This window comes from Pyxicephalus adspersus, chromosome 3 (assembly GCF_032062135.1).
Source record: "Pyxicephalus adspersus chromosome 3, UCB_Pads_2.0, whole genome shotgun sequence".
NCBI lineage: Eukaryota > Metazoa > Chordata > Amphibia > Anura > Pyxicephalidae > Pyxicephalus > Pyxicephalus adspersus.
In genome coordinates, this window is record NC_092860.1 from 153,990,110 (window position 1) to 154,005,319 (window position 15,210).

General features: G+C 37.6%; 1 protein-coding gene across 1 annotated transcript; it reads right to left on the bottom strand.

Moving 5' to 3' along the window:
* Window positions 1–491: 491 nt before the first annotated feature.
* Window positions 492–5,163, bottom strand: LOC140327560 (vomeronasal type-2 receptor 26-like). Its single transcript, XM_072406949.1, has 3 exons — window positions 5,155–5,163; window positions 3,523–3,646; window positions 492–1,390 (listed from the first exon to the last, which is right to left on the bottom strand). The coding sequence occupies exons 1-3, from the start codon at window positions 5,161–5,163 to the stop codon at window positions 492–494; spliced, it is 1,032 nt and encodes a 343-aa protein (XP_072263050.1).
* Window positions 5,164–15,210: the final 10,047 nt, after the last annotated feature.

Here is a 15,210-nt window from a genome sequence, read left to right on the forward strand (position 1 = left end):
GTCTTATACGGCGAAAAATACGGTATATTGTGAAATGTCACATCCATCAGGTGTCACCACACACACACACACACATACACACATTTTTACACTCATGTATTCTTATTGAACTGCTGCTGTAACTTTTTATGAAGTTTTTTGAATAAATATACAAAATTTTATGATACAGAAGAAGACAATACTGATCCTAATGCGCCCAATCAATAATTTATAATATTACTTTTTTTACACTTCTCTTCACTCTCTGTCATAGCCCTCTGCCTATCTGTTCTTTGCTTCGGCCTCCCTTTCGTTTAGGAAACAATCCCTGCATGTGTGGGCAAATAAAAGTGAGTGGAATCTGTTAAATGCAAGTTCCAAGTATTTAGAGAAGTTTTTAATTTAAACTTTCTTGATGACAGGCCGGTGGGTTACAAATTTACTGAAGCTAATAATTTTATAGCAGGACTTATGTAGACTACACGGCTTCTGTATGCAATATTTTACAACATTTATTTCTCTAACATGTTTTTTTGGGTGTTTAGCTCAGGTTTTAAAAGCAAAATATACAGTTTAGGCAAAAAAATACAAAATAAAACCCCAGCACTGGAGGTGAGTATGGAAAATATCTCCACAGCCACCATGTATTTCCCTCTGGTGCTCAGACAGGCCGGGATCATGGCAATCCACACACTGCAGAACACAAGCATGCTGAAGGTGATGTACTTGGCCTCATTAAAACTGTCCGGTAATGTCCTCACCATGAAAGCCAGAACAAAACTTACAGCTGCCAGAAACCCCATATAACCCAATGTGATATAAAAGGACAATGTTGATCCTGCATTGCATTGTATGATGATCCTCCCTGGAGAGGAGTGCATGTCATAATCCTGAAACGGTGGAGAGATGGACAACCAAAGAATCCCATTTATAACCTGAATGGATGAGCAGAACAACATGACTGTATTGGAAAGTTTGACTCCCACCCATTTCCTACAGGAGCTTCCAGGTCTGGTGGCTTTTAAAGCAATGAAGACCATGATGGTTTTGGCTAGGATAGAAGACACTGAGATAGTGAAGACAATTCCAAAGGAGATTTGTTGCAGCATACAAGTGATATCCACAGGACGGCCGAGGAACAGGAACACAGAAAGGAAACTCAGAGTGAGAGAGCAGAGCAGAATGAAGCTGAGGTTCCGGTTATTGGCTTTGACCATGGGAGTGCTCCGAAACCAGAAAAATATTTCAAGGATAAAGATAGATATGGCAGCAAATAGGACAGAAGACACCGAAAAAAATATAATGAGAACATCATTTTCATATGACAAATACTCAATAACTTTGGAAACACAAAGATTTTTAGCATCATTTGGCCATTCATTTTCAGGACACATTTGGCAGATTTCACTGTCTGTAGAATGAGAACACAAAATTTTAAGATATTTGAAAATGATTGAGGATTTTCTGACATTTTGGGGTTTACTTATGAACAATTCACATATTAGATTTGCACAATGAAAGTTCTTGATTATTTATTTTGTGCAAACAGAGGTGGTGTACGTACTGAGGTGAGTGAATGTGAAAGGTATTAATCAGGCATGGGCAATTATACTGAGACACAATACTTTTGTGTAAATGTATATGTAATGTGCTCTTACTTTGTACAAATCTGAGTTACTGTCATCAGGGAGTGTGGGTGCTACATAGGGTTGTCTGCATGTGGACAGATCAAACCTGACAAAGTTTCTCAGTTTTCACCTCTAAAGTTGACCTAAACTCAAAAATGCAACCTAGACTTATGTATATCATACCAAGTTCTTTTTTTAAGTTCATTATTCTTCTGTCCCGGCCTCCAGTTTGCCACAACAGTTCTTTGGGGCTTCTAGTGCTGCTGGGAGAATTTGCCATAGGTAGACAGGCCTTTTAATTGCAGTGGAATGGTGGGCTTGAGTGGTATTTGAGAGGTTTTTGTGCCATTCTTCTGGTGTATGTAATTTCCTTGGTACAGATCATGAGCAGGGCCCATCTGTACAATGCATGTCTGCACATGTGACGTCTCCAAACAATGCAATTATGGCTTTAGTCAGACTGTCAGTTAGGTTGCAGTCACCACTTCCCCACACCCCTGAACCCCTACATGTAGAATCTCCCCTGCATCAGCCTAATATTGAAAATTAGAGGCAGCAATAAGCAGTTTAGTACCCCCTGCATTAAAAATGACAGAAACTGTTTTTTCAAGAACCAGTTTAGAAATTCAGACAGTGGGGCAACTAGCAGGGTAATTATTATTTTTAGATGGTTACCCTAATTTGTTAGCGTGTTATTTCTAGTACTGATATAACCCTTGCTGGGAAAGGGTAATATATAAATCTATAGTCATTCACCAGGGTGAAGGGATCAATATCTGGTGCCACCTTATTTAAGGGGACCCCCAGATTCCAGATAGCCCCTCACACACAGATCCCCACAACCCAGGGGTCACATCGGAGATGTGGTTTTGCCACAAGGAAGCCCATTTAATTAGTCTGATCTGAAAGGAGAAACTCATGCTTTGTTTCATAAAAAAAGTTAGAAACTGCAAAAAATTATGTCACAATTGTTTGTAAGAAGCACAGAATCATGTCTTTGGAGGCAGAAAACTGTTTCTGGATGCTGGATAAAACATTTATTATAATTCTGTCAAATAAATAGAATGAGCATACCATACAATCAAAAAAGGACAACACACTGCTTCTTGATTGGTTAGAAAGCCTGGGCAGTGAGGGAGGAGTGTGGGCAGAAAAGAAGGTCAGAAGTAGATGGCAAGGTCGGTAGAGCCACACACAAGATGGCGCCTTTAATACATAAAATGGATGTTTTCTTTTATTTGGATTCAAACTGACATAGCCAGTGCCATGGGAGGGGAAGTGACATTCTAATGCAAGTAAGTGAGAAAAGATATTGAATTTTAAATCTGATGTTAGTGTTTAGGTATACTTTAGGACATTTTGATAGTTGCATAACTCCTGCCATGAGCCAGCCTATTACTTATTTCACCTGATCACAACCTGATAAAATGTTTGGTATTGATAAACATAAAACAATAACAGAAATAAAAAAAAAAAATCTTGGCAACTGTATGCAAGAAAAAAATGAAACATATTGCAGCTAACCAGTCCTTAAAGGACTGGCTGCATTAGTTCTCTTTTTTCATACACATTTTCAGCAAGTAAAGCACAAATTTTTTGATATTGCCGGAAATGTTGTGCCCTTCTCACTTCCTGCGAGGTCATCTGGAAGCACCAAACAATGTTATGTTAATGTTGTCAGCCACTAATCCTATCAGTGCCTATGCAGTGAATATGAGAAGGGAAACCCAGCCTGGGTGGCAATCATTAATCCTTCCATAGATAAAATGGAGGAGTTGGGCAGGAAGTGTGCTATTAGAATGATCACCATGTGAGAATGAAGAAGAAAAAAGCTGCTATATATGACATTTGTAGTTTTTGGTCTAGGTATGCTTTAGTCCTCTTGAGTTTATGTGCATAAGAAAATAAAACTTACCAAGCTGGTTTGATATTTCTCCCTCTGAACACAGAACACAATCATAACAACATATATGATATCCTTCCTTTAGAGCTTTTCTGAATCCTGGAAGACATTCTGAGGAACATCGACTTTTTGGGGTCTATGGAAATAATATTAAAATCAATATGAACACTTATACAAACTATTGAAGATAGTTAAAATATACCTAAAGGCAAAACTTATTTTATGATCTGCATGGAGTGCTGAGAGAATTGTAACATCTGCTGGGTAACCAGCACTAGTCCAATTTTAAGGGAAATGCTTTAACTGGGGCATATTAAGGACAAAGTGATATTTTAGGTACTCAAAGGCCCTCTAGGCATAGATACAAAAATAAAAGTGTGTGTACAAACTATTCAAAAAGACAAATGTAAATCAGTGACACCATTCCCTACAATATGGTTCCAAGGCCCAAGGCACCAACTTCAAGTCAGTGGAAGGCAAGAGGAAAACACTAATGCCTTACTCAGGATGGTGAGCGGTGGGCACATTAATCTGGATAACAAATTCAACAAAATCAATGATAGCCATGCACCTACCTGCCAAACAACCCAAGTGGAAATGGCATTTATGCATGTACATGATATAATTTCTGCTATATACATACTATAAAGAGAAAGTTAGGATAAAATAACAAGACGAAGGGGTGGATAAACATGCTGGAGAGGCTAGGAGTGGGCACGTCCATCTAGGGGTTCCAGTAGTTGTTAGCCAGATGCATGTCCCTACTGCTTACCATCTTGAACAAGGTTGTTTTTCATCTTATCTTCCACTTATTTGGAGTTGGGTTTCTATAAATGTAGCTCTGCTTTTTGAATGTAGAACTAGTTTGCAATACACACCATGATGGATGGTTTCTTATGTTAACTTTTCAACTTGTTCACTTGGGCAACATGGTGGCTCTTAGGTTAGTAGGTTAGTGCTCCGGCCTTTGCAGCTCTGGATCCCAGGTTTGAATCTTGGGCAGGACACTATCTGAAGGAATTTGCAGGTTCTCCCTGTCTCTGTATGGGTTTCCTCCGGGTACTATGGTTTCTGCCCACATCCCAAAAAACATGCAGTTAAGTTAATTGGCTACCCCCCAAAGTTGACCTTAGACTGTATTAACCTCCCTTGCGGTATTTCCGCCTCAAGGTGGAATTTCCAGGGAGGTTAAAAGTCCTACCTTGTTCCCACGTTCCAACTGCGTCCTCCAGCGTTGCCCGTGGTGTCCTCCAGCAATAGCCAGTGTCTTCTATCCCTGCCAATGCTGACCGGACATCTGTGCAAGCTGGCAAGAGTTGGGGACGCAAGGCAAGGGGAAGCAGATGCCGGCTGCTCACGAGTGTGTGCCTGGAGTGTGGGACCGTCATGCAGGTGACGGGACCAGGAGGGAAATTTAAAATAATAAGAATTTTTAAATGCAAAAGCGGTGTATTAATCATACCACCGGGGGGAGGGGGTTAAAAGACATACAGTATGAATGACGTAGGGACATTAGATTGTGAGCCCCTTTGAGGGTCAGCTAGTGATATGACCATGGACTTTGTACAGTGCTTCGTAAAATGATGGTGCTTTAGAAACACTTTTTGTCTTTTTGGTCAGCAGTTTGAAGCTTCCCCAGTTTACCTTAGCCATGCATATCTTTATTTCAGCATCCCTGGTATAATTATGGAGGCTGTGCACAGCTGAGGGGAATTGTATGTGCTGCAACCAATGAATACATCAGTTTCTGGCTACAATCCTGCCATGGGGCTACTAGTCCTTTTTTAGTTTTTCAGCCTCCAGGCACTAGTTGCCTGTTGGAGCGTTCAGCTTGGCTGACCTTCTAGTAGTATGACTATTCACTGGATTACCTGTTGTTGACTCTTGCCTATTTCCTTACTCCTGACTTTCCCTGATATCTTGTTTGGCTGAATGATACCTATTTTTGACCACTGGCTCTGTTTTCTACACTTGCCTCTACTGGACTCTCCTAAAATCCATTTCTATCTGTGGATCACCTGGTTATTGACACAAAACTGTCTGATTTCCCGGGAAGCGGATGGTAGCTTTTGCTTGAGGCTCTATAGCGTGACCAAGCACTGGGATAAATAGCGGCTATTAGCAGGCATTCTTTTCTTTCTATCTTTGCTCCTCTGAACACCTGACACTCTGTTGTAACGATGGGCAAGCGGAAAACTGGCTCTACCCCGCGAAAACTGACAGAATTTTTCACGGCGTCGGAACATTCCAGCCAAGATGGCGCGGGTAGGCGTGCCTCCAGACACAGCAGGAGTACAAATGATATCAGTGAGAACGCTGAAGGAGCTGTAGTAAGAGGGAGAGAAGGGGAATCGGAGACTACATCTCGATCCTCATCTACTCACACAAGCCCTGTTAAATCTAAAGTGAAATTGATGAACCCAGAAGACAACGTGAATGGGGTAAGCACAGCTATATTTCCTATTTCGGAGGAAACTAAAACTACCGATCCCATAGGAACTTTTCCTACTTCTGATTGCCCAGTTTCGGATACCACTCTTAAGGAAATGCTAATTTCCCTACGTAGTTCCCTGCACCATGATTTCCTAGCGTTATTTCATCAACTTAAGAATGATGTGCATAAAATAGGCGATAGAGTGGATCATATTGAGCATAAAATGGGTGAATACGCAGAAGCACACAATGAATTGGTCGACTCGCTTACTGAAACGCAAGATACCTTGCAACAAGTACAACAAAAATTGACCAATATGGAAGATCATTCGAGAAGAAATAACATTAAGTTTAGGGGGATTCCTGAAAATATTTCCCCATCGGAGCTGAGTGGTTATATATCACAGCTTATTTCAATATTGATATCAGGTGCTGCTCCCTTTGAACTATTGATTGATAGAGCTCACAGGCTACCTAAACCTGCGCACCTGGCTGAGAAGGTTCCTAGAGATGTCTTAGCGCGTATTCATTTTTTTCATGTTAAAGAACAACTAATGGCCAAATCGAGACAAGAAACCAAACTACCAGATCCATACTCCAACATTACCCTTTTTTCGGATATCTCTCAAGCCACAATATTAGCGAGGAAAAAGTTTGTATCAGTAACTCAAGCATTAAGGGATCATCATATCCAATATCGGGGGGGATTCCCAGTAAAACTTATTGTTTTTCGCAATGGAGCTACTCATATGATAAAGAATCCTCAGCTGGGATGCGATTTACTTGAAAGCTGGGGCATTCAGCCAACATCTCAACCTACCATTTCTAAACCAGGTCAAAACCTGGGACGCCTATCACCAGAGTGGAAACTAGCCTGAATATAAGCTTTGCTTAGAAAGAAAATTGTCACAGGAGAAATATATCCGGAGCTCGTTGCCACGACTTGTTCCCCAATTCTCCAAATGTGCAGTTGGATACTGCTTTACAGATCCGTTACGGGTCCTTCTTTTTACTTTTTTTACCACAGTGAGAAGTATTCACCTCCAATCTTTTTTTTTGTTTAATTTTGGTTTTATTCACAATGGCTTTTATGTGAGTTTCTTAATCAGAGTGAAATGGTTAGCACTATTTTGTCAACTATGCAATATTCCAAGTACATCCAGCAGTTACCTCTTTAGAGGCAAAGGGTTTGGATAATGAGTCTTAATATTCTTTCCATTAATGCTAAAGGGCTCAATAGTCCTTTTAAAAGACATGCCATTTGGGATAAGGCGAAAAGGCATGGCTCCAATATCGTATGTATCCAGGAGACACATTTTAAATTGGATAATTTACCATATTTTTCACATAAAGACTTTCCACATATTTTCCATGCAACATCTTCACAGAAGAAAAAAGGGGTGACAATAGCAATTAAGTCTGATATAACCTTTTCTCTAATACATAAGGAAATCGACTCAGAAGGAAGGTACATAATTCTAGTGGCTAAATTCAACAATGTAACTAGGACATTAGTTTCTGTGTATGCCCCAAATATTTTTTCAGTAAAATTTTTGGCTAAAGTAATCAAAAAAACGAAGAAAGTTCAAGAGGGTTCACTTAATAATATGTGGAGACTTTAATAGCATTCAAGATGTTTCATTAGATACTTCCAACAGCAAGAAATACACAAGACCAACGCTGAATGCATTATTACGTAAGGAGGATCTCTTTGATGCATGGCGTTGTCTTCATTCTGCGGAGAAAGATTATACCTTTTTTTCATCTCCCCATCAATCCTACTCGAGAATTGACTTGTTCTTTGTGGATAAATGGACATTACAGCAAGTGTCATCATCTTCTATCTACAACATTACCTGGTCAGATCACGCAACGGTGTCTATGTGTATTGATGAAAAGAACAGGACTCCGAATTCTTATCTTTGGAGAAACGACATATCCTTATTTGCACATTCACCTACTAATGCTAAAATTTTACATGATTTAAAGGAGTTCTTTAAAATTAATGAGACATCAGATGTAACTTCAACTACGTTATGGTGTGCGCATAAAGCTTATGTTAGGGGTATCCTAATACAACTTTCATCAATTGAAAGTAAAAGGAGAAGACATCATATGAGTGAAATACTAGAGAAAATTAGAGAATTGGAAACTCTCCACAAAAATAAAATAACTCCTCTTCTCTCCCAACAATTGTTTAAATATAGGCAAGAATTACGTTTAGTTCTTATAGAAAAACAAGAAAAAACTTTCCAGAGTACCAAAACTACTTATTATGCTCAAGGTAATACAGCAGGTAAGTTACTGGCATCAAAAATTAAAAGCAAGCATTCAAAATGCTCATTGCCCTTTCTATTCCACCATAAATCGAAAACTCAGCTGTTTAACCCTCGAGACATGGCCAATGCTTTTAGAGACTATTATCAGGAATTATAAAACCTTAAAGAGGATAAACAGATCAATCATCCCACGCCAACAATGATAGATAGTATTCTGAAATCAATCAAGTTGCCTACTATATCTGAGGAACAGAGAGATATAATTAACAGGCCGATCTCTACCTTAGAAGTTGAAAAAATTATTAAAGGCTTACCTGCCCACAAATCACCAGGAATTGATGGTTTTACAGCTGAGTACTATAAAACCTTTAAAGAAGTACTTACACCACGCTTAACTACATTATTTAATACAGTGGTTGCAGATGGTTATTTTCCAGAAGAAATGCTTAGGGCTATTATTATTACTATTCCTAAAGAGGGGAAGGCACCATCACACCCCCAAAATTTTAGACCTATATCGCTATTAAATACCGATCTAAAAATTTTCACTAAATTACTTGCAGTAAGACTCCAAGAATTTATACCCCTCTTGGTTCATGGTGACCAAGTGGGATTTGTTAAAGGGCGGCAGGCCTCAGATGCGACCCGTCGCATGAATAACCTTTTGACAATTGCGGAAAACTCTAGAACACCAACAATATTTCTCACATTAGATGCAGAGAAAGCCTTCGATAGAGTCCATTGGGGTTACCTGAGTGCAGTATTGCAAAAATTTGGGCTGAATGGTTTCATCTTCTCAGCTATTATGGCTTTATATACATACCCCTCAGCTCAGGTATTTTTAGCTAGTATGATGTCTTCTCCTTTCAACATAACAAATGGAACACACCAAGGCTGTCCTTTATCCCCTACTCTTTTCACATTAATTATGGAGCCCTTTGCACATACTATCAGACACAATGTCAATATACAAGGGATCCAAGTGGAGAAAACATCACATGTTATAAGTTTATTTGCGGATGATGTGATTCTCTCATTGATAAATCCATTGATTTCACTTGCCAACGTATTGCAAACGATTGAAGTATTTGGTGCTGTAAGTTATAAAATTAATGATGCAAAATGTAATATTTTACCAGTGGGTGTATCCTTAGCATTAAAAGAGCAAATCTCAAAGAAATTTCATTTTTGTTGGGCTAAAAACAGTGTTATATACTTGGGTATACATCTAACTACCTCTTTCACTAATCTGATTAAGGTTAATTTCTTATCATTGGTTGAAGGGGTAAAGAAAGATATACTTGGCTTAGCGAAAGTGGAACTGTCCTGGTTGGGACGAATTGCGGCCTTTAAAATGGCAGTACTTCCAAAAGTTCTTTACCTATTTCGAACATTACCAGTGATCCTTCCCAAATCTACTCTTCTTTCCCTACAAAATTTGATTCAGAAATTTATATGGAGAGACAAGAAACCCCGCTTATCCCAATCTTTTTTATTTAGAGCAAAGAAGGTAGGAGGAATGGGTGTACCCAATTTAACAGATTACTATTTAGCTTCCTTAGTAGATCATTTGGAGATCTGTATTAAGCCGGATTCAGATAAAAGATGGTTAGATATTGAAAAAAGGTACATACCCACTGGGGATTATTTAGTTTTTTTTTTTTTTACCTTTTTAATGGCTAATTTGCACTCAACGATATCTTTACAGTGGCACCTACCAACAATTAAAGCTATGACATTTATTTGGAAAAAAATGCAAAGTAAAAAATGTATAGATTCCAGCACAACACAGATTCTTGTACCTTTACAATTTTTTGAGCTTCTTATACCAAGCTTTAATATCCAAGCTTGGTATAACTCAGGATATAAATATCTCTCAGATTTACCACAATTTCACACTTTTATTAACCTATATAAACTTTGTCAAATAAATCATCTACGGAAATCTCTTTCGGGAAAAGAAATGGTACCAACAGTTTTTTGGAACAGAAGCCAAAAGAGTAACCTAGGTAAAGGAGGTATCTCTTTGTACTATAATTTAATTCAGAATAAGTGTGAGTGGCGCAGAATCTATATTTTCTCTATTTGGGAGCAGGATTTACAAATGGTATTTACTCTTTCCCAATGGAAAACTGCGATTAGCGATACCTCCAAGGCTTCTAAGTGTATTTCCCACTGGGAATCTTACCAGAAAATATTATATAGATGGTACAGAACACCACTTAGACTTTCTAAGTTTGTGCCACAATATTCTCCTCTGTGTTGGAGGAAGTGTGGTGACTTAGGTACATATCTACATATGTTCCGGGAATGTAAAAATATACGTAGCTTTTGGAACTCTATTTTTGTACTAATCTCGAAAGTGACAGGTTTCTTGACTAGCCCTAATGTGGCATTGGCGTTACTTAATCTGGGAATGGAGCGTTTCCCATCTTGCCTGCGTTATATAGTCACACATATCTTGATTGCAGCCCGTCTATCTATAGTTACCAAATGGAATCACCCTACAACACCCAATATCTCTGATATTGTATCAATGAAACATACCAATTATTATTATAAACGTTCTTTGGCATATAGCCAATCCCAAGCTCATAAATTTCATTCTAATTGGAAGGTGTGGGAAAAATGTTTACCTACTTTAGTCCAATATAAACACCAGTAATATCGAAGTAGCTCATTTATGTTTTACAAAATGTTAACACTATCAGCCATTGTATTGTTATTTTTCTTCTTCTTGTTCTCTCGTTTCTATTTTATAATTTAGTTGCTATATGTGAACTGGTGTCAATTATGTCTATTTCTTTGCTTTTCTATTGTATTTGTCTGTTTTATTTCATGGAAATTTCAATAAAAATTATTAAAAAAAAAAAAACTGTCTGATTTCCCATAGTATCTCCAGGCAGTCCTTTTCTGGATGCCATCCTTTGAACACAGAAGTCCTAGGGGCAACTAAGTGCTGTGGCTGTGCAACTACCCTTGTGATGCTGAACAGTGGCTTGCTGTAGTTGAGCACAGAGTTACACTGGGGGATTGGCATCTGATGAGCACCAAAACTGCACCATGGCCTTAAACACTGATTACAAAACATCTGCAAAAAAACCTCCCCCTTCCCACTATGAAATCTCCCAACTAAAAAGTATGAGTTTTCTATGGCAGATGGATTACCAGTTTTCCAAACTTTTGTATCTTTTTTGTACCAATTCCATCTCCTATCAAGCATTTGGTGGAGTATGCAAAAGTCCTTAACATTCTTTATTTGGTATATTAGAAAACCTTGCAATTATCCACCTTGACATGTCCTAAACACTTGGGTGGGATGGGATTGTCCAATATTTCCACATCACTCTATAGAAACCCTATTGTCTCAGTCATCTTATTGGGGAAACCAGACTCTAATAAGATATGGACAATAATGAAATCATCCCTTCTTCTTTATTCCAATCTTAAACACTTTGTTTTCTAAAAATGGGTTTCCCAACCTTAACTAGCCAATACCCAACTATACAAGCTTATATACTGCATGGTAATCTTCCAGGCTCTGCTCTTCTTCTGGTAACTCCAATCCAATTATTCATCCCAAATTAGAATTTTTTTGAACTTTTTATCCCCTATTTAAATCTTTTCAAATAGTCAGCCAATGAGATTTAAATGATGATGATAAACTCCCAAACATGGGACAAAAAGGGGGATTTTTAAGGTACTGAACAGTTTAAATAAATGCAAAAATTTGTTTATTAAATCATTTTAAAACCACAAAAAGGAAAAAATTTCAAACAGATACAAAAAAATCACATATATGACCAAATGAGTCATTTAACATATTTTTTTACTACCATCAAAGACAGTTTTGTTGGTCTCAACGACTAATCAGTTGGTAAAGGTACATAGATTTAATACTACCACCCCAAAAGAGGATACAAGTTAATGAAATGTGCAACGTGTTCCGCAGATCTGGTCTGCTTCCTCAGGAGTACAGCAAAAACACCTTTCTTTTGTATGGTGATGAAATGATTATAGTGGTGGTAGGATATATCTAGAAATGCAGAAATTGAATATATCAATATATATCATTTCTGATAACGCATAACTATACATCAATAAATAATGACAAACAGATACGTAAGTAGCATAGTTGGTATATGGTTGACAGATAGACAAACAGCAAATGGTACCAACCAAAATATGTAAATAAGATAATTATTATGTAACCGGTAGATAAGCAACGTACTACATAAATATAACCCAATGCAAACAAATCAAATTTTCCTAAATAAATCACACATACTGCAACAAAAAAAATGTATATTGTTAGGTAGCTCACATTAATCCATGCCCACAGACGGGCCCACACCAAGGCAAGACACCCAACATAGAAAGAATTTCTGGGAATACCCAAAAGGATGTTTACACATTAATGAACCAAATATTCTGTTCATTAAATTTTTACAACAATAAACTGAAAAAAGAGCAAATACTAAAATGTAAATTCAATAGTGTTGTTAAACGTCCCAAAAAATTGTCGCCCATCTTTTAGATCGTTGGACACTTCAAATTCATCCACCTCAAAGATGGACAATCCCCTTCATATTACTATCAACAGTGACTCCACCCAACACTAACACCAACCCCAATTTAAATGTTGTCCAAAATTGTCTAATCAAGCTTTTTTAAGAACCTCACTGCAAACAAGTCAAAATAATCCCATCAAAACAGGTCCAATGAACCAATATATGACCAAAACGACAGCAACAATGCCAAATAGGATGTAATCAATTTATTGGACCTTTATGATAGACCTTCATCTATTTGCAAGGAAAATATTCTTCTAAACACTTTATGATAAACCAAAAATATCAAACTAGAAGAGTTCGAGGGCTATACCATAAACAGCATTAGAGTCCTTCATGACCTCTATTTGTTAAATGAAAATGAGAATTCAACAGACAAGACATCTCAGGGGGATGTACCTAGATCTGATATGGATTGTAGTCAGAAAATTGAAGGGAATTACCTATGCCATCAGTATTATTGTCACATTCCTACACTCCTCTTAATTTGCAAATACCAAAGGTAAAAATGAAAACTACAAAATTTCCCAATCTATATACTAATCCATTGATTTTATCATTTGTGAATAATGTAACAAAATATATTGGGAATCTTAACTTATATCCGTCAAAGTATGCTCATTTACCTAAACATCTACAATCTACTCTAGAGATTCTAGAGAATCGTGAATGGTATTGTTGTGTTACAAAAACCTTTATTGATCAATGTCAATTGAAGTATAATGAAATTATTAAGGGGGTCTTACACAGTGGTACTATTGACATTGAAACCGATTAATTTTTAATAACCCCATTTCCAAGAATTCTTACCTTTTATTCCAAAGATACAGAAGAACACTTTAGACCCACCAGGTAGACCCATCATCCCTGGCATAGGTATTCACGCTAGTAATGCAAGCCACCTTATGGATCTTACATTAAGACCCAAGTCTATAGCCTTCCCTCCTTTTTGAAAGACACATTAGGTTTACTTAAAACTATTAAAGGGATATCAATACAAACTGATGCCTTGTTGGTGACCATTGGTGTTGAGACGCTGTACTCAAGCATCCTCAATAACTTGTGCATGCAAATTAGTAGAATATTTCTTTTGGAAAGAGATATGGCTACATGGAAATTTAATAAACTTATATTAGATTGATTGTTTTTCATTCTCTCAAAAAATGATTTTACTTTTGACAAATCAAACTTTTAAAAACAGACCAATGGCGTAGCTATGGCTGCTGAGTGTGCTCCTCCCTAACCTTTATCTGGGTGGCTGGAATTATTGATGATTCTTTGTCATCATATATATCCTATGTGCTGCTTTGGAAAAGATTCATTGACAACATATATGTTATTTGGACAGATACTGTTGACACTTTGAGAGAGTTTGTCTCTCTTCTTCAGGCAAACTATTTCAACCTGCGATTTACTATGCAATGTGATCTTGAAATTATTCATCCATTCTTGGATGTAGAAAACGTTAGACAATCGAACAACACTTTGACATTGACACTATACCGCAAATCTACTGCGGGCAACAATATCCTGTATGCCAGAAGTACGCCCCCCACTGCCAAAAAGCCAATGTCAAACAAAGACAAGAACTACTGTTTCCTCAACCTAAGCCCCAGTCTGAACAAAACAGATTTATCACGGAATACAATAAAGTACATTAGAAAAATTAGAAACATCTGTCAAAAGCATGGGACTTTTCTTAAAAGTAATCCACAAATCCATAAAGTAGTTACTGAAAGACCTCTCTATGGGAAAAAAAAAAAAATGTTAAAAGCCATTTTTCTATACCTACCTCAAAAAACATTAAATAAAAAAACTTACTGTTTCATGTAATTCTACCTTTTAATTACTAAAATACACACTGCAATTCAATAGTTGACCTGCAGTTGGTAAGAGTGCCCTTGTATGTCTACTCATAAGCCACAGTGCTGGACTGGTGTCTATGCCTTGTGTGGGAGTGTTTCTGTGGTTCAGTATACACAGGCATATATCTGTACCTGCCTGTTTTGCTTTTACATGAGTCTTTTGGCTGTTTTTACTGCTGACTCTGCTTTACCATTACTCTGGTAACTCTGAGGATATCCTGGATGTCTGGTGCTCAAATTCCCACCTCTCTCTGAATTTTTTGAACTCTTCAGATGTAAATTGAGCAGCGTTGTCAAAGAACATAATATCAGGAATGCCATACCTGGCAAAATGGGCCTTGAGTCCTGTAAGTAGTCTATCTCCCAAAAGTTGGACAAATAGTCCACAGTTACCAGATATTCTTTGTTTTTCCATGTGAACAGATCAGTTCCTACTTTTGACCATGGTCTGTTTGGAATTGTATGTGGTTGCAATGTCTCTTTTGGTTGCTTATCCTTGAAAGATACACATATTTCACACTGTGCTAAAAAGTTTTTTATGTGGTCATTCAT

Coding starts and splice junctions, on each gene's coding strand:
- LOC140327560 (XM_072406949.1), bottom strand. Junction 1,391..3,522: donor AGAAATATCAAACCAGCTTG/GTAAGTTTTATT, acceptor CTCATTCTACAG/ACAGTGAAATCTGCCAAATG.